A 24,292-nucleotide genomic window follows, 5' to 3' on the forward strand; every position below is an offset into this window, starting at 1 on the left:
CTCTGCACACATCTTTATAATTAGGTAACTTAATTAGTTACTTCACATTGACCAGTTGGGGCTACCACATAATATTTCTTGACAGTATACAACACAAACAACATATCAACTTGCAAGCCACAACCTCGCCAATGTTTATTAAATGACTATTTACAATCTTATCTCACTTAAAAATAATCGCCAACTCCGGTATGTAGTTAGTTTAAAAACTCAGTCTTTTTGGAGTTCCGTATAAATAGAATCCTAAAGGAAAATGACACCTTGGATACAGCTGTTAGTCAAATCTAAATATTATAAGTGACTCAGATGCTCTATAATAAATTAAATTAGTAAAATGGCACATACTTCGCCTTTTACTATTCGTTTAATTTGAATTTCTTAAAAATATAAAGCATAACTGCATATAAATTAGTAAATGTTTATGACTTCTAATTTTAGGTAGGAGTACTGAAAAGAAAACACTAAAGTAATCCAAAAAGATTGAGCTTTGTGTAAGTAGCCCTTTTGCCTAAAATCTAAACCAAATGTAATATACATTTAATTTAATAAGATAATGATAAAAAACAATTGATTAGAGTAGCCAATAAGTACTATCTGATTTTAAACTTTTCAGCATAATTATTATTATGACAATTTAAAAATTATGAAATGAAATTACCATCAAAGCGATACTACAACAATTAATTATAATTAAAGTCCTGTAATGGTCACAATTTTCTTCACTTTTACTTGCTTCAAGGCGAAAGATCTTGCTTGGGGCACTTTAAAGTTTGGTGACCGCATCATAAAAATAAAGTTTAAAAGTACGCGCTGCGTCATCCACAGTCATTTGGAGGGAAAAAGAGCTGTCAAAATGTTACTGGCATTGGAACACGAGGTTTTGGGATAACGCGACACGACACCGGACACGGAGGTATTTGGTTCAATAGAGTTTACGCACGGGTTTTTTCACTCGTTGAAATACACTAGACTTTATCATCGTCGAGCCTACACACAAATCGACACTCAATTGACCCATTAGTGGTCAGAGACATGTTTTATAATGGCCAGGTTTTGCGGCTGGATATTTTGAAATTGTTGCGACTGGCCTTGCTGCAGGTTGCCCCGCAAACGTCTTGTCTTTCAGTCGACCACTGAGTTGAAGAGTTCAGTTGCGCACATCAAGGTCAGTGGCAAAAGCCTGTGTGGTCACGTGTGAGTTAGGTTGACGCCAATTGGCCAGAGCGACTAAGCGCTCTACTGGCAGAAGACCGTTGTAAAAAGTTCAGCTGCTTTCATAGAGGCCATCAGTGTGTGTATTTCAGCATCACTTCGGTCCCGAACTTTGCTACCACTCGACACGTTAGTTGAGAGATTGTCAGCTGACCGTGTATAGATTCGATTGCCATTGGTCAGAGTGCATCCTACACCGCTGTAAAGAGTTCAGTGGACTTCATAGAGGCCAATGCGTGTATTCAGCACCGTTGGCCAGTCACGGGCGCCAATCATCGGCGGGCTACCGCTCGACACGTTAGCTGAAAGATTATCAGCTGACCAAATCTGTCCATTCAGGTTGCCATTGGCCAGAGTGCATCATACACCGCTGTAAAGAGTTCAGTGGACTTCATAGAGGCCAGTGCGTGTATTCAGCACCGTTGGCCAGTCACGGGCGCCAGTCGCGCTCGGTGGGCTCCCGCTTTACATGGTAGTTGAGGCAAGGCTGGAAGTTGACGTGGATAGTGACGGGGTGAAGTGGCGCGGCCAAAGCGGCGGCGCGCGCGTCGAGCACATCGTACGGGCCGAGTTGCCGCGCTAGGCACGCGTATTCCACGCTTAGGGGGACGTAGTACTTGCCTGAGGAGAACAGATGTAATTATTACTATTTATTTCAAACTTTAATGCACATAGAGCAGTGTACGTAAGGCGGACTTAATGCCTTTCAAAATATTCCTCCAGTCAACCTTAGGGCCAAACTAAAAATAAAGTAGACGGTTTAAATTATAATAAAACTAAGATTCAAAATAGACCAGTTTTCGATTTGAATATGAGAATCTCTTGCCAGTTAAGAATGACGTAGGTAGACGGGCAGCGCAGGACCGTTCATTGTGGAAAACCTTAGGGGAGGCCTTTGTCCAGCAGTGGACGTCATTTGGCTAGAACAAATCAACGAACGAGCTAGGTAGGTCTGAAAATTCTTTGGATTTTAAAATTTTCAAGGGACTTGCGTTTTGGTCCAAATGCTGTAAATGGGCAATATGGGAATGCCTACTCTGAATTCCTTTGGGGAGGAGGCCTGATGTTCGTAATTTACAGCGTCCACTGAAATAGTGAGGGTGATCCCTAACCACGAATAAGTACCTACCCAAATAGATAAAAGAAATCTTACCGAGAGCGTTGAGCGCAAACACCGGCACATACTGCGCGGGCGGTAGTGGCTTCTCGTAGTGGTTGTGGTGGTGCGGCGACTCGCTCGACGTGTCCTGGGGAAAAATAGTCCAGTTTTAGCCTGTAACTTATTAGCAATCTGTGATAACTCTGTCGCAAATGTTACTTCGTCCAGGAAGACTCATCACGAATGTTACAGTGACAAGAGGGGACTCTTTATGTAGAGGAGATCCCACTTAGTCCCCTTTATTGTAGGGAAACTACCTGGAATGTTACTTCTTTTAGTTACACTCTAGGGCATTGGTTCCCAAACTTATTTGAGACGCGCCCCCTTTCGACCATACAAAAAATTCTGCGACCGCTGAGGAAATGCATTCCATACTGCTCGGTACGACCAATAAATAATCTTGACTGGAGGCTCCTCCTCCGGAATTTTTTGTATGGTTGTAAGGGGGCGCGTTTCAAATAAGTTTGGGAACCAATGCTGTGGGGGGGTCTCGGTCACGAATGTGATCTTATTTTCTTATTTATTAAGAAACTCAACAGCCAAGGGGACTATGTCACAAGTCTCATTGTGCGTTTGTTCTCATTGAACGTTGCTTTGTCTAGCTAAGAGGACTCTACCATAATATTACACTCTCAGATCATAGAATCCCTTCTATGATCTGAGATTACACTGGGCAGAAGGGGCTAATGAGGGCTATCGTTTTAGCGCTCACCAGTTAGCGCCATTGTAGAGTAAGATCCTGTCACTTGCTAGTAGCGAAGACAGTGGCACCAACTGGTGAGCGCTAAAGTGATAGGAGGACCATCGCATTTGCACTCATCAAGATGGCGCCACTGTAGAGTAAGGTCATGTCAATCGCCAGGGGTGCCAACTGTTAAGTATAAAAACGATAGCCCTCATTGTAACACTGCTTGCCACTGACCTGCGGCGAGGTGTCCCTGGCTTCCTCGGTGGAGCCCGAGTTGGAGGTGGAGGTGCTGGGCGCGGGCGGCGGCTTGGCGGCGCGGCGCCGCTTGTTGTACGCCTTGTGCGGCGCCGCGCCGGTGCGGGCTTGCTCGGCGGCCTGAGGGAATAAGAGCTGTCGAGGGGTTAGATTTGGTAAGATTAAACGTTCACTGTCAATATATTCTTCAGTTTGATCATTTCTATGACTTGTGGGATTTAAAACAATAAAGAAGAAAGGCAGAGAACATCGAATTGACATAGATACCTAAATAGGCACATAAAATATCTTTTAGGTAAAAGATGATTTTTTTAATATTTCGTTAAAAACTACTAGTTTTTCCCGCGGCTTTGCATCTTTGCGTCGGCGTCGCAGAAAGTGCGAGTCCCTCTTCCAAAACCCGAGACAAAAACTATCGTTTGTTTTACTCTGGGTCTCAAACTATCTCCCTAGCTCTATGCCAATCATCTTGAGCGTGAAAGAGTAACAAACATGGATGGGGATCCATACTCCAAACATTCACATGTAATAGTAAGTTGTTTTACCTTATATTACTAATAAGGCGCGATTCGACCAAACTTTTATCCGAGAATAACTCCTGGTATAACTGGCATATTGACAGTATCAGTATGGGAAATATGTCAAAATGAATGAAGTTTATTCTTAAGTTAAAAGTTATCCGACGATGGTAAAATCAGCCCTAAGGAGCATGGATACCTAAGTATAATTTACCTCTGAGTCCTGCGACCTGGAGAACCGCCTCTCGATGGAGTTCTTGAACTTATACGAGTGTAGGTAGTCGTCGGCGTGCTCGCGGCGCACCGTCCGCAGCGTCGGCTCGCGCTTGCGTCGCGCGTCGATGGGCTCCTGCGCCGGCGCCTCGCTCGAGCCGTTGGTCAGCGACATCGGGGTGGCGGGCACTGGAACCAATGATATGGAGGTTAGTTGATAGAGGCAATATAGAAGATGGATAGCGTAGATGCCATAGAAGTCACGCTTCAACTGTGCCCAGTTTGGGTAGAAGAGAGCGCAGACCCCCTGCATTTTTCAAAGCGTGTGTTAAAACCTCTTCCTTCTCCCGGTCATAGTTAGTCCGTTGCATGACGTAGAGTAGTGACACGCTGATGTGTTGCACGCTGTCACAGCCAGTAAACGAGTTAATCACCATCTTCTAAATAATTATAAAAGGAGAAACTGACTTAGTGACAGATCAACGCACAGCCTAAAACGACTAAACGTAGGAACTTGAAATTTGGAAGGGACGTAGCTTAGGTACCGTAGAGGTGCGCTAAGAAAGGAATTCCCGAAATTCCCACGGGTACGGGAATTAGTGGGAAAATCCTTTTGTATGAAAAATCTAAACCGCTTAAGATAGACGCTTGAAATTTGGCATGCAGGTACCTTAGTAAACTTAAAGCTTGGTTACAACTGGATATTGCAAAACTTCCAAGGGAACGGGAGTTAGCGGGATAAAACATTTGTATTAAAAAATCTAAACCACGTAAGATAGACGCTTGAAATTTGGCATGCAGGTACCTTAGTAAACTTAAAGCTTAGTTACAACAGGATATTGCAGAATTCCCACGGGAACGGGAGATAGCGGGAAAAAACATTTGTATGAAAAAATCTAAACCGCGTAAGATAGATGAAGGGGGTAAAACGGGATCCACGCGTACGAAGTCGCGGGCGGCCGCTAGTACCTAATCTATAAAGGTCACGGGATGCGGGCAGCACTGGACCGGTCGTTGTGGAATTCTTCGGTAGAAACTAATGCCCAGCAGTAGACGATGTTTTCGGCTGAAATGATGTTGATGGATGTTTGAAGTAGCTACCTCTGTCACAGTCCATGGGGTAGGTGTGCTCCTGCGGCCGCTCCGGCTCGTAGTCAGCAGGGTAGGGCGGCGGCGCGGGCGGCGCCTGGATCACGCCCGCCTTCACGCCGTATCCGTGCGAGCTGCTGGAGGAACTAGCAGTCTCTGATGATGAGCCCGCGTGCGAGCGTAGTTTGTCCCGGGGGATGGACTCGCCTGGAAGATTGGGGGTTGAGTTGATAAGGTGTGTTGGCATCTTTACTGAGTAAAATATCCTGGCTGCACAGGAGTTGCGGGGCAGCGATAGGAACAAAGAGAATAGCTAAAGTAAACTTGCAACTGAACTCTCTCAGAACTTTTTATCTGCTAAATTACTTAAATCAAGGTTTACGGAAGAAATATTAAAAGAATTTAAACCTTAGGCCTCTTTATTAAAAAAACTCTCGGCTGTACGTGAACTTCACTTTTAGTTTAGACTTTTTTGGCGTTACAAAGGTCATGGTTTTGCTTCGTCTTTTTTCAGGCGAGGCCTTATTTTGTGCCTAGGGATTCAAAACTTCAAACTAAAGACTAACGAACTCAAATAACAATCTCACCTTTGGTAACAGCGTCGCAATGCCTCTGCAGATGCGTCGACAGCTGGTTGCACAGGCCGTCAGCCGCGCCGTACCCGTGGCCTTCCACGAGGAACCTGACGGCTTCGGCAGCTGCCTCCTGGTAGCCGGCCCTGAAGTGCTCCTCCGCCGCTTGCTGCTCGGCCGCTACAACAGAACCCAGCGCCAAGATGCAACAACTCTAGCGCCGACTCAACGCTAGCCTTCGCAAACCCTTGAGCACATTTGTAAACACCGGAGCACACTTAAAGTCCGAGGTAACTGTTGGAACAGATCTTCTTTGGTGAGTAAACGCTGGACCGCTTGCGCAAACGCTGGACGTGTCTTTATTCAATAAGATGCAAGAAGAAAAAGTTTGGTGCGAGTATCTTGGGAAATTTTGAGGTTTAGCATAGAAATCGTAAAAGAAGCGAATTTTATGAAATATGGATTTGAAAGAATTATATTGAATGGAATTTGGTGGAGAATAAACAACCACAAGAACTCTACAATCCTGAAAAACTTTCACGAATGACTTGCCCTTTCTCTATAAGTTATTAGCAGTTGAGAATACAAATGACAACTAAGGATTAAGTATGCAATGCACAGTTACATTATTAGAGGTCAGTCACGTAGTCCCTCATTCTTGTCATTTACCTACTCGTACCGAAAGCGACATACCTATAGCCAGAAGTATTAACAAAATATTCTTGGTATCTTCTTGCTGGTTTTCTTCTCCATCGTCAGCGTCAACAGGTTCTTCTCCAACAAGTAGACGACAAATTTTTGAATCGAATATGGTAATATTGCCCTATTCCCTTGGCTTCTCCCATACAATAACTTTCGCGCCAGCAAAGCAAAGAAAACCATAAGTAAAGCGTAATTTTGACGAACAACCACAACGAAAGATACGAACAGAAAAGTTAAAATCAAATTTAGATTAATAAAAAGCATTTTTCAACAGTGCTTTGAACATTTAGTTTAAGAACATGAGTAAGAAACTCATGTGGTTAAAGTCTTTAAAAATATTTCTAAATGCCCAAAGCACTACCACACCTTTTTTATAAAGGCAGGTTTAATAAACTCATGAGTAGGTATAAAAAAAACTTGTAAATTGCATTTCTGAAACAGTCGGTAAAAATGTATTTATTCTGAAACAATGAAAATACATCAGAGCAGTGCAGCCGTTGACAGAAATTATTGAATAATCCTTTATTTACTTACATTTTATGTTGTTAAATAATAAAAACAAATAAAAGACATCTGAAACGATCAATCGATGACTGTGGCAGGCAACGATGATTGTCAGGTTTCTTTGGTCCGTTGTGATGTTGTGGCTGAACGCGAGACGCGAAAGCCAAAAACAATGCGTAAACCCCCCCTCGTGTGTTAGTTGTCAAAGGTTTACAAATTATGCTCACTGGTAAGGGTTCGATAGCACTTAAGTATTCTGAGATCTTTACAGAAAATACTAATAAATCAAGATATCCCCAAGAATTTTGGTAATTTCTGTCATAAATCTTAAAACATTTAAAAGCCTGAAGACTGTCGTCATCAGAAGTCGACATAAGATATTTTACAAAAGACTTGACAATGGATTCTTAAAGTTTTGTGAAAACCAAATTAAAAATGTTTTTCAGAAACTTCACGGTCATTTGAATATTTAAACTAAAATAATTAGAAATAAAATATGTAATAACAATAAAAGGGGCAATAGTAGACGCGGATGTCATTGAACAAGCAGCGAGAGTCGAATTTTTTTACGAGTTATTTTTTAACAGATACTACAAAATAGAAAAAGTATTTAAAATGCATAAATTAGAAATGTAGATAGTTGGGTAGGTACTAGTAAGTAGTTACCAACAGCAACTGGTGTGTTTGTAGGTAGGTACCATTAAGTACTACCAGTACTACATACCTACTTCTAAGATTTTCGGTTAAACAACTTCAATGACAACATGGAAATTACGTGGGTTAAAATTAGTACAACTACCGTCAAAAATAACTGTAGAAATACTTGTTAAACCATTGAGTAACTAGTTAAGTACTTACTTACTTAGTTAAAACACAACAAAATGAAAAAGTTAAAATAAAATTTCAGACAGCTCGCTTGCCAATGACAGCCTACCATTGCCCCTCTCGTCATCATACCATTATAATTCGTTTCCGAGGTGGTACAAACCATTGGCTTTGTCCTGGAGGTACTTGAGGTGCCTGATGGCCATCTCGATGATCTCGGTCTTCTCGACCCTCCCGCGGCCTTTCTTGAGGTACTCGGGAGGGATGAGGCGCGAAAGGTCGGCCAGGCAGTTGTTCATTCGGTCCCGGCGACGCTTCTCGATTATTCGGTGAGACATCGGGTCTTGCTGAAGGGATAATGTATAGTTAGATTTAGCTCATGGAACTGGAACATGGAAAGCATTGGGGGAGGCCTATGTTCAGGCTTCAGCAGTGGACGTCATGGCTGAGACGATGATGAAGATGATGATGATGAGATTTAGCTCTCTTTAAAATTATGATTCGTCTCAAAAATAAAGAATTTTAATAAATAGTGATGAATGACAATTTCAAAGATTTCATCCAGTGTTTCTCGAGCAACTTGCAAATTGAGACTTCAATTTGAATTAATTGTGTAGGTAAAATAAATAGTGGTAGACCTACCTATTATTTCATGTCAATATAATAATAACCATCTCTTTTAATTCTTCTACTAGTCACGGACGTTCAAGTGGTAGTGCAAGACAGGAAGTATTTTCCTCAAATTTTCTTTTTTCTTTATTATTTGACAATTATTATCGGGTGACCATACTTTTGGTAAATTTCGGGACAAGTCCCGTTTTTTGTCGTTTGGGCTGATTTTATTTATAGTAATTTAATGCACGCGTTTCATGAATCAATGCATCTTTAGATGTTACTAAGAAATAGTAATTTACAAGCGGCTAACATTGTGTGATATTACAGCTTTTTTTCATTTTAATTAATTACAGATTTTCAGTTCTAAAAAATTAACAGAATTAAAAAATCATATTCGTTATGTCAGACGCTTGCTCGTTGCTAAAACTAAGCTAACGATCTAATAAAAATAAAAATCGGGCATATTCAGTGTGACTTGCCCTCGAGACCTTCCCCTTCTTGAGGTAGGTGCCGGGCGGGTACTCCGCTTCGTCCTCCGACGGCGCCGCTGCAAAGTTGAGTTGCTCCGCCACTCGACCGAAGCCATCGCTCGAGTTGTAACTGAAAGAAGAAAAAAAACATTTTAGATGCAGTTTTTTTAGGACATAACTTGACTTAACCTTGGTCAGTGCAGATTGCACCCGAACTTAAAATTGAGATGATGAAATTCTTCTTCTTATTCGTCACTACACCTTTAACAAAGTGGTCGTGGTCGTCACGGGTGACGCAATAGGTGTCAATTAATAATTAAGGCTCAGTTATCTACCCAATAACAAAATTGATAATTTTAATCGAAAACGTTGAAACCGAAGAAGTTTCATAATAGATAATATAATTTGACTCTTTTGTATTGTCATAGTCTGGGTTCAAATAAGTTGCATTTTTTGTTGATTTGCTAACTGAAGACTCTATTAATGTTATTAAAAAATTCTGTTAGTATGTACAAAACCTACCTAAAAAAACCCAAGACTTATTTGTGGTTCTGGTTGTGGATATTATTATACTTGGCTACATGTACACATTTACAAACAATAGCCAAGGCAATCCTTTGTACAAAAATAGGAGTATGTTTAGCTAATAGGTTGGAATATCGCTGCTTCCAGGCTTTTTTTTTCAACTTGATTAAAAAAGCCGTCTAGCTTGTGCCTGGTCTATCCAATGAATTATTAGATTCTCCGTTCTATTTTTCAATCACTAGTGGTGAGTGATCAATTTGGTCAATTTAGTTTCATTGCTTGAATTACAATATTATGAAGTAAGGCAGATTGATTTATTTTTGTATTTGCAATTGTAACGATATGATGTTACAACAATGGCATTGGCTTTAAATACAAATTAAACTAAGTTAAGATTGCTTAAGAAAATTCAATTTTCATCAAGCGGATGTCTCATCTATCTAGATTAGTTTGTGTAATTGGTTCGAAGTTGTATTTGATGTTGGTTTTGCGTTTGACGTAGGCTGTTTATTCCAGAGAGATTAAACCTCAGTCTATTACCCTTGAGCAAAATTTGACATTTAGTCTTAATTCAAAATCTGCGGGCGATAAGCCTAGGTATATACACACCTATTTATTATGTACGAGCAGATTGTCATGTGTGCGAGCACGTGAGCGCGGAATGTAAAGTGGTGAAACGGATTCGAAGGAAGCTCAAAGTTCGGCACATGTGGCAAAGAAACGTGCGACTATCAACCGCCGTGACTCAAACTAGGTGTTTGATTGGTTTATTTTGAACCAATTTGTATAAATATTTATATAACTACTGTGTGCCTACCATGAGTTTACGTTAGGTGTGCTCGCTAGCGAATACGTCAAAAAATTATATGAAGATTTTATTTCTTGAAAGTAGCCGCTAGGGGCGCTGCACAATATGTCATACATTTAAATGTCATTTTTTACGCAGTCGCTAGCGAGCACACCTAACGTAAACTCATGGTAGGCACACTGAACGTGGTGGTTGTGCTGGTTGTATCCACATTTAGACTTTGGGACTGATAAGACGTGTTCTTTACGCTATTTTTTGGTCATCTAATAAAATATAGAGCTGGCATAACTTAAACTCAATCTAATGAAACAAAATTATTTTACATGCATAATGCATTCAATTAAAATGTTTTAATAAACAGCATAATTGAAGATAATCTACGAGCACCGGGCACCCAATCCCAATCCCAAATCCAGTAGCAGGTTCTGCTCTACATAATTAATTATGTTATAGGTTATCATCTGAGTAAGTGGATAAAGATACAGACCAATTTACCAAGTAATAATTAAAAACTATCGTACTCTTTTTTTTACCTAACTAATATAATTAACAAACTATTTTTCTCACTGCGCACTCACTTTCAATTTATCTAAGGTGAGGTGATACAATATGACCTACAAATTGCCTTCGTCAGAGCTCGTCACCGACACCGCGTCAAGGTCACGCGTGCGTTGTTTTGTTTGCAACTGCAACATGACATCCAGCCCCTGTCCAAGCCCGCCATTTTGTATGCCGGATCCGATCCGGGGTTTTGTCCGCCGACGGCAGTAGCCGGGCGGATCGCGCCCCGCGTTCACGTTCACTCAAAATTTCAGTCGATTTTTTGTTAATACAAATGGATATAACCAGAAAACTGACGAAAGCCTTAATAGAGATGTATTTTGATAAAAAGTGTTTGTGGCAAGTGCATTCTGAGGAATACAAGAGGCGTGATTTGAAGAAAAAAGCGTATCAAGATATAGTAGCGTTCCTGCGTCGGAACGGAGTCAAGGATGCGAACGTGAAACTGGTTCGCGATAAAATACAAAACATGAGACGTGCTATGAGAAAAGAGAAAAAACGGATCGACGATTCGGTAGGGACTTATAGCCCTACTTTATGGTAATTTGAAGGCCAATTTTATTACTGCACTGGAAGAACTATTATCTGATTGGTATTATTCACTTATTGCCCTTCAATTTTTGGAAAATGACATTACTCACTTTAATTTCAGGTACTACGACCTCCTAACATTTGTTAACCATCGGAATATTCAGAATGAACAAAATAGCTCAAACAGTGATACTACCAGCTGTCCTGTAATCAATATTGACGAAAGTGATGAAGAAGTCACCTTACAAGAATTAAGAGACAACGTTCTGCCAAATGTAAATAAACTAGAACATTACATAAAATATATAATGCCAACTTTGTAAGCAAATTTTTTATAATAATGCAAATGTTTAAAATTATTTTTAGGAGGAGGAGATGCTTGATCTGTCTGTAATTCCACTGCCACCTGCACAGAAAAAGGCATCTCGAATGAAAAACATAAATGATGAGCACAAGGCGTTGGGTATAAGCGTCGCTTCAAAAATGAGGAGAATGGAAGAATATCAGCAGATTTATGCCGAACTTCTTATACAAAAAGTTATAGCCCGGGGTCTTCTAGGCCAGCTCCACCAAAATACGGACATTGTGGACGTGGTGCAGGACAATGATACAGTAATTAGTAGTGAAGAATGAAGCAGCTAATAATAGGGAATATATGCGGATAGTCATTGAATTTATATTTTTGAGGTGTTCTCTTAAATATTGAACAAGAAAGCTGAACGAGTATAAGAATATAGTCTGCATAAAATTATATTCCTTTATTAGTAGAAGTGGAATCCAAGAAACAAATGAACTGTCTCAACTATGTCCAAAAACTTTCATAAAGAAGAACGGTCATCTGTGACCCAGGCCCGACAGAAACGAGACATATCTCAGTTTTTTTGTCATGTCTTAATTAGTTAAATTATATATTTTTTATATTCGAAATCTATGTATAACACCAAAATATTACCCTTTGTTTTTGTTTAGGCGTTATACAAAAACTAATACAAAATGCCTATTTGTCACCAAAATTGGTAAATGTATGCACCTAAATGTCTATTACAGCTGCTATGGAATGTATCTAGGTGACCTGGAGATACAGCCGGATTATACAGGGTGGAAAAAATAATAAGTTACAAAATCCAAAAATTCAATGTTACCAGCTTCCATAATCTATACCCTATTATTGGTACCATTTGAAAGAGCTCGTGAAGCACTTTCAGAATCAGTAACTAGTTTTTCAATATCTTGTATAGTTTAGAAATAATCGAGTGAGATCACTTATTGTTCCATATGTATAACCACCCTGTAATGAGTGGTCCCAGTCGCCGGAAGAAAATTTTTTAATTTTTACGCATCCGGCGACTGGGACCGCGGTCCCAGTTAATTGCGGTCCCAGTTGACGGAATCCTCAGTGGTTAGGCTTTAGCACATAAATCCAAGTCACGTGAAATATTTTTACATGTTTGACCTTCAGGTAGAAAAGCCAATGAATAAGTAGATACAAATTCTGAAACTGATAACATAGGATATTAAGTAAACTAAATATTATTAAGGCTAAAATTCCTTACGATTCCATGTTTGTTATCAATAGAAGAAAATGTTCTGAAACGATGTTTTTGCATTTAATTTTAATCATTCGATACTCATTATCTGAAAGTAAGATAAAAATAAAAGTTATTTTTAAAAGTCGTTTTCTGAAAGTCTCTGAGGTCTCGTAAAGTGCGTGTGTGTTTTCACTCATTATTATTATTTCCCTCTCCTATTAAAGTAAAATATTATTATTATTTTTAATCTGGTGAAAAATAGTAAATTTAAAAATAGAACACTAAAAACAAATGAAACTCACGAGCGTAACGGCAGCAGCATCTGATCGATTGACACCTTGAAGGTCGGCGGGGTGAGCAGGACGTTCATGGCACTGATCACTAGCCGACTTCCGAGGGCATAACAAGCAACACTTATTGGATAAGTGAGTGGGCGCGTGACAACTGACGCCCCGAGGAGTTCCGTACACAATGCTGGATGTCGGACACGCTTCTGAATAACGTACAAGTGTGAGGTGACCATGCGATCGAATTTTTGCGGAAATTGCTTTAAATTTTTCTTAAGCGTTTACCTACTTGTTGGGTATTTGTTGATTGTTATTTACCTACTTGTGTGATGTGTTAGCCGAGGGAAAAGGTAAGATAAATTAGTTTACCAATACAGTCTAGTAGACAATTGTAATTTTTGTATATTTTATGCATACAATGTGGTTATCATCTCCTAAAGACGTCATTTCTCAAAGATAAGAAAGTCGCGGCTATTTATGGCTTGCTAACCTTTCATGAACCTGTAAATACACACAAATTATTGTACCTTACTCGTATGTTGGATTAAAAACTGTTTCAACTAGCTCTCCTATTACCTAACCCCAAACTAATTAGAACTTACTTCGGGGACAAGATAACACACGGCCACACTGTTAACTATCCATTTCTGTTTTTGCTTTCGCTCTCATCAAATGGTGATTCTTTGCGATAGAACGAGATGACATGACTGGCAATGGGCAGTTAACACTGTTGCCGATAGTACGTGCAAGCGCAAGCCCACTTTATTATCATCTGCACTCTTAGGATGAAATTGAGATTGATATTATCATAAAAGAAAATGTTAATTAATGGTGGGCTCAATGCTTGCTGATCACTTTTACATTTGCCAGTAAAATTCAAGCTTTATTTACAGCAGCAATTTCTTATTTTGAATTTAACATTTTTCATTTCAAACATTAAATCATACAGCATTTTTCGGTTTCCCATCAACTTCGCAAACAAAACCCTACAAACTTTCCATTGAAAGTTTTGGAAAGGTCATATGTAAGAAAGAATAAGAAAAACTTTATTTGACACAAAAAGGGAAAAATAAAAAAACAGAACAAAGGGACTTAAAACTATACACGCATATTTTGTGCCAAAAAGGCGCCCGCTCAGCATTAATCGAGCCACGCGTGCATGCACGCGTGCCCCGACGCTGGTTTTCAGCGGGTCATGTCGTCGGGTCGTCGTCATGTCGTCGGGTTATGTCAGCGTATAAATAACAATGCCTACAGGAAAATTAGTTTACCGGCTCCTAGTGAAGCATGGAAAATTACGGCACTTTCACGTTTTTGGCTTTGCTAGAGCCGGCGCGGTTTAACGAGTATTATTATCCTCGTCTGGTTCACGTGATGCCTGATATCCAGCGTAACGTGAGCGATAGTTATCTCGTCCCCGTCGTAGCCCAGCGATACTGTGCTAGCTGCTGCTTATCTTTCTTATCTGTTTGTCACACGATGCGAACAGAGTGCACTAATCGATCGTTTTCAGCAAACAGTGTTATTAATAGCTTAACAAAATATTTACAAGTAAGCTTTGTGATAATAAATATTTGTTAATTGATAAAAAATCAAATAAAGTGTTTTATTCACTTTATTTGATTAAGTACAGTCGACAATATACCAGTCTCTACATTTTGGTCGTAAAATCGCACTTCTTACAAGTACATTATATTTTAATGCGACAGCGTGCAGTAAATATTTATGATATAGATTTAAAATTAACAAAATAATATGTGAATTAAACATGTAATGCATATAAAAGTGAGTTACTATTTGTGACATAAATCCTGGTTACCCTACACTCGGGCACGTGTTTCAAACGCACGGTAGACAGACACCTAATATGGATACGTGCATATATCAAGATTCGAGACTTGATACACGTACGTTAAGGGACACAGACAAAAACTTTTTACGTTTTTTCAAGGTTTTAACTCGAATGTTACTAAAACAAAAAGAAAAATCTTTTGAATATTATTTTTCTGCCTGCTTTTAGGCGCAGACTAGGGCTTGAATACCGGAATTTCGTAACTCCGGAATTTCGGATAAATTTTTTCCGATATTTCAATTCCGGAACTGAAGCCAATATCGTATTCCAATATTGAAATTTTTCATAAATTATTTTAAGTTTTCAAAACGTTTAAGTGTCAAAATAGGTTCTTAGATAAGGAAGTCCTTGAGATATGTATTCGCAACTTTATTAGTAATTATATTAAGAGGCAATAGGGCGAGACCAAAGCCCCAAAATGTTCGCTAGAGACAACTCTAATGGGCGAAGCCAGCTGAAGAGAGCGGATGATAGAGTAAAACCTGTTAATAGCTCAGCCACAGGACAGCCACTCGACACTATACCGAAGATTAGCCGGACATCAGCCCTTACGTGATTAGGATGGCTCTCAAACAGCTAAAGAACAACAAGTCACGGGTGATGACGGAATAACCTCGGAGCTTCTGAACGCGGCAGGTAATAAGCCGATAATGAAAGTCCTTCATAAACTGTAACTCCGTCTTACTCCAGGGAATAATGCCAGAGGCACGGAACAAATGCTTGGTGGTGTTTTTCTTTAAGAAAGGGGTAAAAGCCTTATTAAGGAATTACAGACCCATCTGGGTTCTGACTCTGAGTCATGTCTACAAGCTGTTTTTGAGAGCCATCACGAATAGTCTCGCGCGTAGGTTCGATGACTTATAGTCTCTCGAGGAAGCCAGTTATCGAAACGTTTACACTACCATATACCGCATCTACAGGGTGTTAGGTAAATGGGTATATGAGCCGACACTAGCCCATGTTAACATGGGCATATAAATGGTATGGTGAAGTCAGAAATTTGATATCTTCATTTTAATTATTTTAATTTTCATACAAATCGGATTTTATAAAATTTATTTTATATGAAAATTAAAAAAATTAAAATGATATCAAATTTCTGGCTTCACCATACCATTTATATGCCCATGTTAACATGGGCTAGTGTCGGCTCATATACCCATTTACCTAACACCCTGTATACGCTACGGCAGGTTATACAGAAGACCGAAGAGTCTAACTTGCCTATATGCTTGGCGTTCTTAGACTATGAGAAGGTCTTTGAGCCTGACTGAACACGAGGGCGATTCCTCTGCGATTCTTCTGCAGCGAGCTGTGAGGCAGGGAGATGTAATAATACGTCGAATTCAACTCGGCTGGGCAGCGTTCGGGAAACTACATAACATCTTTTCGACCAAAACACTTCAGTGCCTAAAGACGAAAGTCTACAATCAGTGTGTGTTACCAGTAGTGATGGCACACGGTTTGGAAACGTGGCCTCTTACTATAAGGCCTTATAATAAGCTCAAAGTTGCACACCATGGTATGGAGAGTGCTATGCTCGGTGTTTCTTTTCGAGATCGAACCAGAAATGAGGAGATTCATAAACGAACTAAAGTTGCTTGACATATAGCGATCGGATTACCAAGCTAAAGAAAAAGTGGCAATGGGCAGGGCACATAGTACGTAGAACAGACGGCCGATGGGGCAAGGTTCTAAAGTGGAGGCCACATACGTGTACGTGTTTGTCGGGAGGCGCTTTCTTTTTTTAACCAACTCCGGAACTAGAACCGGAATTCCGGAGTTGAGTGCCCAATATCGGAAATCAGTTCCGGAGTTGAAAACTATCCGATATTGCAAGCCCTAGCGCAGACCTTATTTAGATCTTTAGAATTGCGCAATGGATGTTGATACGGTTTAATAGATAGAGTGACTCGAGAAAGGTTTTACTTACTATAGGTATAAAACATGCATAATAAACAAAAGAAAAACCGGGAAATTCCATTGCAACCGTGCGAAGCCGGGGCGGGCCGCTAGTACCTACTAGATAAAGTCTTATAATCAATATGAAAATATTTTTATTCATGAATAAATAAATAAAGCCTTGATCATTGATTTTTAAATCAATTCTATGATAACCATTAGGTATAAAAAACTAAGTTAAGTATATGATAATTTAAATCATCCAGGCAGTTAACTGAATATATCACATAGCTGAACATTTGAATTTTAAAGTTTTTTTTTATTTTGATCCACGCCACGTGTCGTTGATTGCCAGGGAAAAATACCTGTAAAATGTGTAGATCTAGATACCTACCTACATAAGCGTAAACATTCATGCACTGTGACACTGTAAACTGACGCCAACATGAAATGTGAAGATGATATTGCATTTTGTTTCATTTGTCAAATAAACAAAGTCAAAACTTACGTCTTAGAATTCGATAATACAAAATGTCTATCGAATTAGGCATTTTTCTAAATTCAAATTGGGTAGCTGCTAACATAAAAATATTTTTGATCATAAGTATTCACAGAACTCTTCCCAGCTACTGATAAAATAGAATGGAAGGAAGACCAAATTAATAAAGTTTATTTTACAACATGCCTTGTATGCTTCATATTCTAAAAATAACTCTTAATTACTGAGCTCAAAGAGTGACACCAAAACTATTTCTGTCCATACTTTTCGCGATAAATTAGATTAACAAGAGCATTGTTAACTAATTACAGTGCCTATTTATATTCGCAAAAAAATTATAAATTCAAAAAGTGCATGAATATTAATCTATAGTCTATACTATCTATACTAATCTAAGATGTTTTTATAGTATAGATACGTTATACATACCCGCTCAAGAATGGCAATGCAAAAGAGATACAATTGTACCTCTTGCATTCAGTCGTACATGATCGGTTGCCGCGAACAGCCACGAATGCACTTCCCGATTGCCTTCCTGATTGATTGATAATATGCCTTCGTGTGTTTTTAGTCGATGTACAAATTACACTCCCACTATTATGAACCAGAAAAATGTGTCATTTCATTCGTAAATACAGTTTAATTAGTAAAAAATTAAATTTTAATTTTTATTCAATTTGACAAGGGTTGACGGTTGAATTTGACATTTGAGCTAAAATCTAGAGACCACTGCCAGGGGAAGTTGGGGCGAACATCTATCAATTAAGAACTCTGCATTTAACTCACGGAATAATTGTTTTTCTCTAGAAAAGAATATTATTATAATTATGTATTCCTGTGTTGAGACGTATTCATCCGAAATCGATAAAATCAATGCTATGGCTATTATTACTGTATGATTATAATGATTTATGATCAAACGAAAAAGACTTACTCGAGGAACAAAATTATAGCAGAAACGAATAATATTAATTATTTATTATTTTTATTTATCCTTGGACATTATTACAATACGCTTCTAGTCCCAAACAAATTTGATGTAGATACCTGTATAAATTTACAGTCTGCTAAATCAAAACTGTGGTTAATATGAAAAATATGGGCGGACTATGTTTTCCTATCGAGGATTATATTTCAAAGCCTACAGTCAGAAATGCTACTTCCCGATCCCAAAAAGATTGCAATTTGTATAAATAATCGAATTTTAATGTCTTTTTAGGGTTCCGTAGCCAAATTGCAAAAACGGGACCCTTATAGGTTCGTCATGTCTGTCTGTCTGTCTGTAGCTAGCTAGAGAATATTCCACTTTTAATCTCAGGGTAAAACCTCATACATTTTGCACATAAAAATAATCCGGATTTGAAAACTCATTATAAAAGACAAAAAAGGCATAAGACTCAAGTTGATTTAAGGGAAAATAATAAGTTACGTTTTGTCTTGCTTTTGTTTAAATATTAGTTTGATAGTTCATTCGAAAATACAATTTAGGTTCTCTATATCTGTGAGGTTCACTCTACCCCATTCTCCTTTTCTGTGCAAAATGTCAAAGTGAATAGCTGTCATAAAATAGGACTACTTGCGCCATTTTAAAATACAATAATGTAGGCGCATAACGTGTCTATTTATATGATATGTCATTGATACTAATATTATAAATGCGAAAGTAACTCTGTCTGTCTTTCTGTCTTGCTTTCACACCTAAACCACTTAACCGATTTTGATGAAATTTGGCATAGAGATAGTTTGAGTCCCGGTAAAGGACATAGGATAGTTTTATCCCGGTTTTTTAAACAGGGACGCGCGCAATAGTTTTTCTGTGACAGACAAAATTCCACGCGGGCGGGTGAAGCCGCGGGCGGAAAGCTAGTCTGCCTATATTTATGTAGAGTCTGCACATTGCTAAAAAATCATCTTCTAAAAAAAGTATATGTATTTCTAATAACATGTCTCCATGCTACAATCAATAAAATCATAAAGACTTTTGAGGATGAAAAATGAGAAGTCTGACCTACACAAATAACAAAATAGAAAACGAGAAGGAGTTATATAAACAAAAAAAAGTACCCTAAAAGGTCACGCGCATCGGGCACAAACAGACTGGACGCGCGCGTGCCACATCTGACACAAGGCGAGGTCTTCGACCGGCCTTGCTCATGAAGTATGCAAATAGGATACAGACTGAAATGGTTCTCCAACATTCTAGAAAGCTAGATAAAAAAACTCCAAAACGTCTCCAACATTTTATAATTGTAGTTTGAATAACAGGTATATTTTTATCTCTAGCGCCCATAAACCTTTAGTTTAATGAAAAAACATTATGTAAATCTAAGAAATATTTTCATGGAAACTGCCTAAGCGATTATTCAACTCTATCAACTGCAAACAGAAGTAGATGAAAGTATGGCCAACCCTCAACACTGGAAAATCAATGCGAGCAGGTAGGACTTATCAATAGTACCAGAAAAAATTACTAACATTGAAGAAGGTTCCATCTTCGATGTTTCTCTAAAGCACATTACATTGCTTGCTCACAGTCACGTTTGCCATGCCACCACCCACGACCGTATCACGGCCAGTATCTTTCCTTTCGTCGCAAACACATCGTTTGGACTGAAACTGGACACTTCTAACACTAATCAGTTCACTGCATCTGGTGTTCCAACAGGCATGATAATCTAGGTCACTTCGCCAATTCGGTTTCTCCGTTCGCGCCGCAAATCGCCCGAGTTGCAGCGCGTTGTGCAAACTGTGACGTCACCCTTCACGTGCGCGAGCGCAACTCACGTGCGCCGCGGCTAACGACTCGAACGAACGGGCCGAGGTGTTTGTAGAGCCGATAATACGAACGAGCGTAACCTTGTCTAAAATGTGGGCTAGGTATATCACAACAGATGCAGGTTGCCACCTTGTGTGTTCTACAGCGAGGACGATCTAATATGGATTTAGCTAGACTCGTTTTATTAAACGTGAGCAATTTCGATTTATGAATGGAAAATAACTATGACAATGTTGTTCGACACATGCGCACCAATTGAGCGAGACTAACCAGTAACAACTAGCCTATGCAATTACTTTGTTCAAGTAGGTACCTACCAAGCAATAGTTCGCTGTCCAGAATCAGCTTAATATTAGGAAATCCTGAAAATTTTTGTTTAACTTTTAAAGTTTAGTAAATAGGAGGCAATAAAGTTATCGAAGAGTTATGTTGCAGTAGCCGCTGATGTTTATTGGCTTTAAATTGTTGTAACAGGACATAGTGATAGTGATACCAAAATAAAAACAAGGTGAAAAGCGTGACGTGTGTGTGTGGCCCCGTGGACTGCGTTTTTTGCACTACGGGAAGAGACTCTATCATCAGAGCTGTAAGGTGTATATTTAAACAAAATTAATTTGTTTATTGATGTAAACGTGACATAGTTATAAGACGTATAAACAGTGTCACGTGTTACAATAATAAAATTCAATAGTGGCTGAGCGTCTGGCTTTGGAAAAGAAGTCTTAAGCCATGAGTCACACTCGCCATTGTCACTTAGCCATGTCGCGAGCTGGTGCGATAAGAAGACTTGCCCATTATTGTGCCTATATCGCTTACAGACACATGAACACATTATGTCTATTAGTGCATGTAATGTACTACTTTTGTTACATTGCAGTTTTATAATATGAATAAATTTTTCAATGGTCGAAATAGCTACTTTATATTATTGAACTAATGTTACACAACCAATGATATTATATAAAAACAAAAGCAGATATGTTATAAGCGCTCGCGCTGTGAATACTCAAATACGTCCCAATTGGGACGTCTTGTGTTTAGTCTTCGTGTGGCCTGCGTCGCGTGCGCAATCGCGTGCGTACCACACCGTAAGTTCCTGTGTTCATACCAAAATAAATAAAAAATGCCATCGTGTGTGTTTCGAAAGTGTGCCAATTATGACTCTAAAGTAAACAAAATACAAGGGATCTCTTACCACATGTGATTATGCAAAATTATTTAGTATTTATATTTTCAATTATTTATGCAAACAATCAAGACGCCATGCGCCATGTTCAAGTTAAGAAAGAGAAAGCGATCTTGTTTTGACGTTAGAGCGATAAGGATGCGTGCGCTGCGGACATAGATTAGTTAGTGCAGAATCGTTAAAACTATAGCTATCTCTTTCATTTGCGTGCTATTTCGTATCTTTTGTTTCACTTATCAGTTACATTTGTCAATGTGTGCAATTTGGAATAGCTCGGCACGGATTAAAATCGTAATTTCTATGAACGTAACATATCTATAGTTCTTTAATATCATTGTACACAACTAAGTAGAATCCCGAATATTCTGATATGACAAAGAAATTAATTTGAAATTATTATTTTTTGTGAAGCAGTCGCGGGACTTATCCTGTAAAATACTAAATGATGGTGACCCTAGCCTTACAGAAGATTGTTGATTATAATATTTTATTATTAGAATTAATTTATTATTATTAGTCTACCTTGTCGGTAAATAAATATTCAACAGGTATTTATTTTATACACAAAAAATGTGTCATGTCATGCATGATGATCAACACGGAGAGCTGTGAACCAACATTGATAATAAATTATCAACAAAATACAACGTAATAAATAAAAATCTCAAATTTAATTTCGGTTTCATTAACTAAAACTTAAGAAACAAAGATCGAGGTTAGGAAGTACATTACTTTAGTTGAAGTTACAGCGGGAAACTTGACTAAATGAAAACAAAGCAACAAAGCGTAGATAGAGTTCATTACTCCGCATTTTCTAGAGTCACGTGCTACACGTGATATAATTTCGAGTAAGTACTTAAGTACTATAGTGCCGAACTTTTCTTGTAGATTATGTTCACTCACAGTAGGTAATGTATCGAATCTAGCGATGTTATTCGTTATCATGTTTAAAAACATTTTACTACTTTCAAAACTTTTTTTTTACTTGCCAAACTTTCAGTTTCAGGCTAGACCGAAAATGGTGTTTGTTGAGGCATCGTAATCTATACTTATTTAATAAATCTGTAGAGAGGTGTGTACGTNAAGTGTCCATTAGAATGAATGGGTGCTTAATGTATTAAAAAAAATCTATATATATAAAATAAAGTCGTGTTAGTTACTTCGCTTATAACTCAAGAACGGCTGAACCGATTTAGCTGAAAATTGTCAGGGAGGTAGTTTAGAGCCAGGAGAAGGACATAGGATACTTTTTATCCCGTTCGAAATTTAAAAAAAAGTCTGCTTATTTATTGCCATTAAGGCGGAACAAAGTTCGCCGGGTCAGCTAGTAGAAAATAATTATGATGGGTTAATGTTTTTGGGCGGTTTTTAGGCGGTTTCTGACAATGTCCTTTAGAAGGGACGTAGCTTAGGTACCGTAGAGGTGTACTAAGAAAGGAATTCCCGAAATTCCCACGGGAACGGGAATTATCGGGAAAATCCTTTTGTATGAAAAATAGACGCTTGAAATTTGGCGTGCAGGTACCTTAGTAAACTTAAAGCTTAGTTACAACAGGATATTGTACGGGAACGGGAGTTAGCGGGAAAAAACAAACCGCGTAAGATAGATGAAGGGGGTAAAACAGGATCCACGCGTACGAAGCTGCGAAGTCGCGGGCGGCCGCTAGTATTATTAATAAATTATATTATAATATTATTAACATTAATTAAGTTAATTCCACGTATTATAATAATAAAAGGCCCCCCATTAGGTGGACCGACGATCTGGTGTAGGTCGCGGGAGGTGCCTGGAAGTGGGCGGCGCAGGTCCGGTTGTTGTGGAAATCTTTGGGAGAGGCCTTTGTCCAGCAGTGGACTACTTAGGTAGGTATAGTATCTCATTTGTATATGAGGATATGTAGGCATTTAGAATTTAGTCCTATTTGTAAATTGCAAACAACATTAATGTATTAATTCCTGCGTGCTTAAACAACTGCAGGAAGATATAATGTAGCAGAGTGTTCTAGGCTGACACTGTAGTAAAGTGATAGGTTTGTTGTCGACACCACAAGAAGAAGAAGTTAGGTACTTACTTCTTCTAATTTGGCCTAAAAGTGCATTTCATTAAGGTCAACTGATTCCTATCAGTCAGGTCTGCACCGGGCCTTTATCAGTGATAAGCCCACTTGAAAAGTCTTACTTGATAAGAGGCAATTAGTGACATCTGACGCCAGTGACACGTGCGGTGTCCAATTAGTATCTACCTCCGGCAGCGGCAGTGCTATTAAAAAGAATATATTTTTTTAACCAAACCAACTAGGAAACTCTTGGCCTCTATCTCACCTGATGGTAATTGGTAAGTGATGATCAGGCCAAAGGTGGAAGCGAGCTTCTCCCGGAATCCTCAATCACAGAGGACTCTGGCTCTTACCTCTTAACTGCCGGAACACAACAATGCTGATAACATTGTTGTTATGTCGGCAGACTTAGGTAAGATGTGGTAGCTAGCCAGGCGGATTTAAAACAAAAAAATCTGCCCCCACTGGGAATCGAACCAGGGACCTCTGCGTCTGAAGCAGGAATAATAAAGAGAGTAAGAAAATAGGTTCCGCCTGTCACCTGAAAACTTTAATAGGGGTTCGAGGAGCCGAAGTTGGAGAAACACTGATGTAGAGTCATAACCCATTTACGACCATGTATGGACAACAAGCGAAACTGAAGCTATTGTATTTTCTCTTTAAAACGGAAAATTATTTTGTTGTGATAATTAACCGCCTCTGTCTAGTGTCTAGTGGTAACGTGGTAAGACCACTTGCTTCAGACGCAGAGGTCCCGGGTTCGATTCCCAGTGGGGGCAGATTTTTCTGTTCGGTTTGGTTGGTGGTAGGGCTTGTTCTAAGTCCGCCTGGCTAGCTACCACCATCTCACCTAAGTCTGTCACCATAACAACAATGTTAACTGAATTGTTGTGTGGCAGTTAGAGGTAAGATAGCCAGTTCCTCCGTGGTTGAAGACACCGGGTGAAACTCGCTTCC

General features: G+C 39.0%; 2 protein-coding genes across 4 annotated transcripts; one reads left to right on the forward strand and one right to left on the reverse strand.

Annotated features, from left to right (window-relative positions):
* Window positions 1-1,575: 1,575 nt before the first annotated feature.
* cwo (transcription factor cwo) lies at window positions 1,576-19,823 on the reverse strand. Of its 3 annotated transcripts, none has more exons than XM_028311367.1 (9): window positions 19,792-19,823; window positions 8,832-8,952; window positions 7,901-8,084; window positions 5,722-5,886; window positions 5,147-5,341; window positions 4,047-4,234; window positions 3,294-3,449; window positions 2,366-2,459; window positions 1,576-1,833 (listed from the first exon to the last, which is right to left on the reverse strand). In XM_028311367.1, exons 1-9 carry the CDS (start codon window positions 19,806-19,808, stop codon window positions 1,643-1,645), a joined length of 1,311 nt encoding a protein of 436 aa, XP_028167168.1. In that variant the 5' UTR covers window positions 19,809-19,823; the 3' UTR covers window positions 1,576-1,642. The 3 variants fall into 3 exon arrangements, with proteins under 3 accessions (XP_028167168.1, XP_028167166.1, XP_028167167.1); XM_028311365.1 differs by lacking the exon at window positions 19,792-19,823 and adding an exon at window positions 13,079-13,728; XM_028311366.1 differs by lacking the exon at window positions 19,792-19,823 and adding an exon at window positions 13,079-13,726 and having other exon boundaries at window positions 8,841-8,952.
* On the forward strand, window positions 10,856-12,097 carry LOC114357649 (uncharacterized). Its single transcript, XM_028311368.1, has 3 exons — window positions 10,856-11,256; window positions 11,369-11,522; window positions 11,614-12,097. Exons 1-3 carry the CDS (start codon window positions 10,991-10,993, stop codon window positions 11,878-11,880), a joined length of 687 nt encoding a protein of 228 aa, XP_028167169.1. The 5' UTR covers window positions 10,856-10,990; the 3' UTR covers window positions 11,881-12,097.
* Window positions 19,824-24,292: the final 4,469 nt, after the last annotated feature.

Source organism: Ostrinia furnacalis, unplaced genomic scaffold (genome assembly GCF_004193835.3).
Source record: "Ostrinia furnacalis isolate ACB-3 unplaced genomic scaffold, ASM419383v2 OfSCF3317, whole genome shotgun sequence".
Classification (NCBI taxonomy): Eukaryota; Metazoa; Arthropoda; class Insecta; order Lepidoptera; family Crambidae; genus Ostrinia; species Ostrinia furnacalis.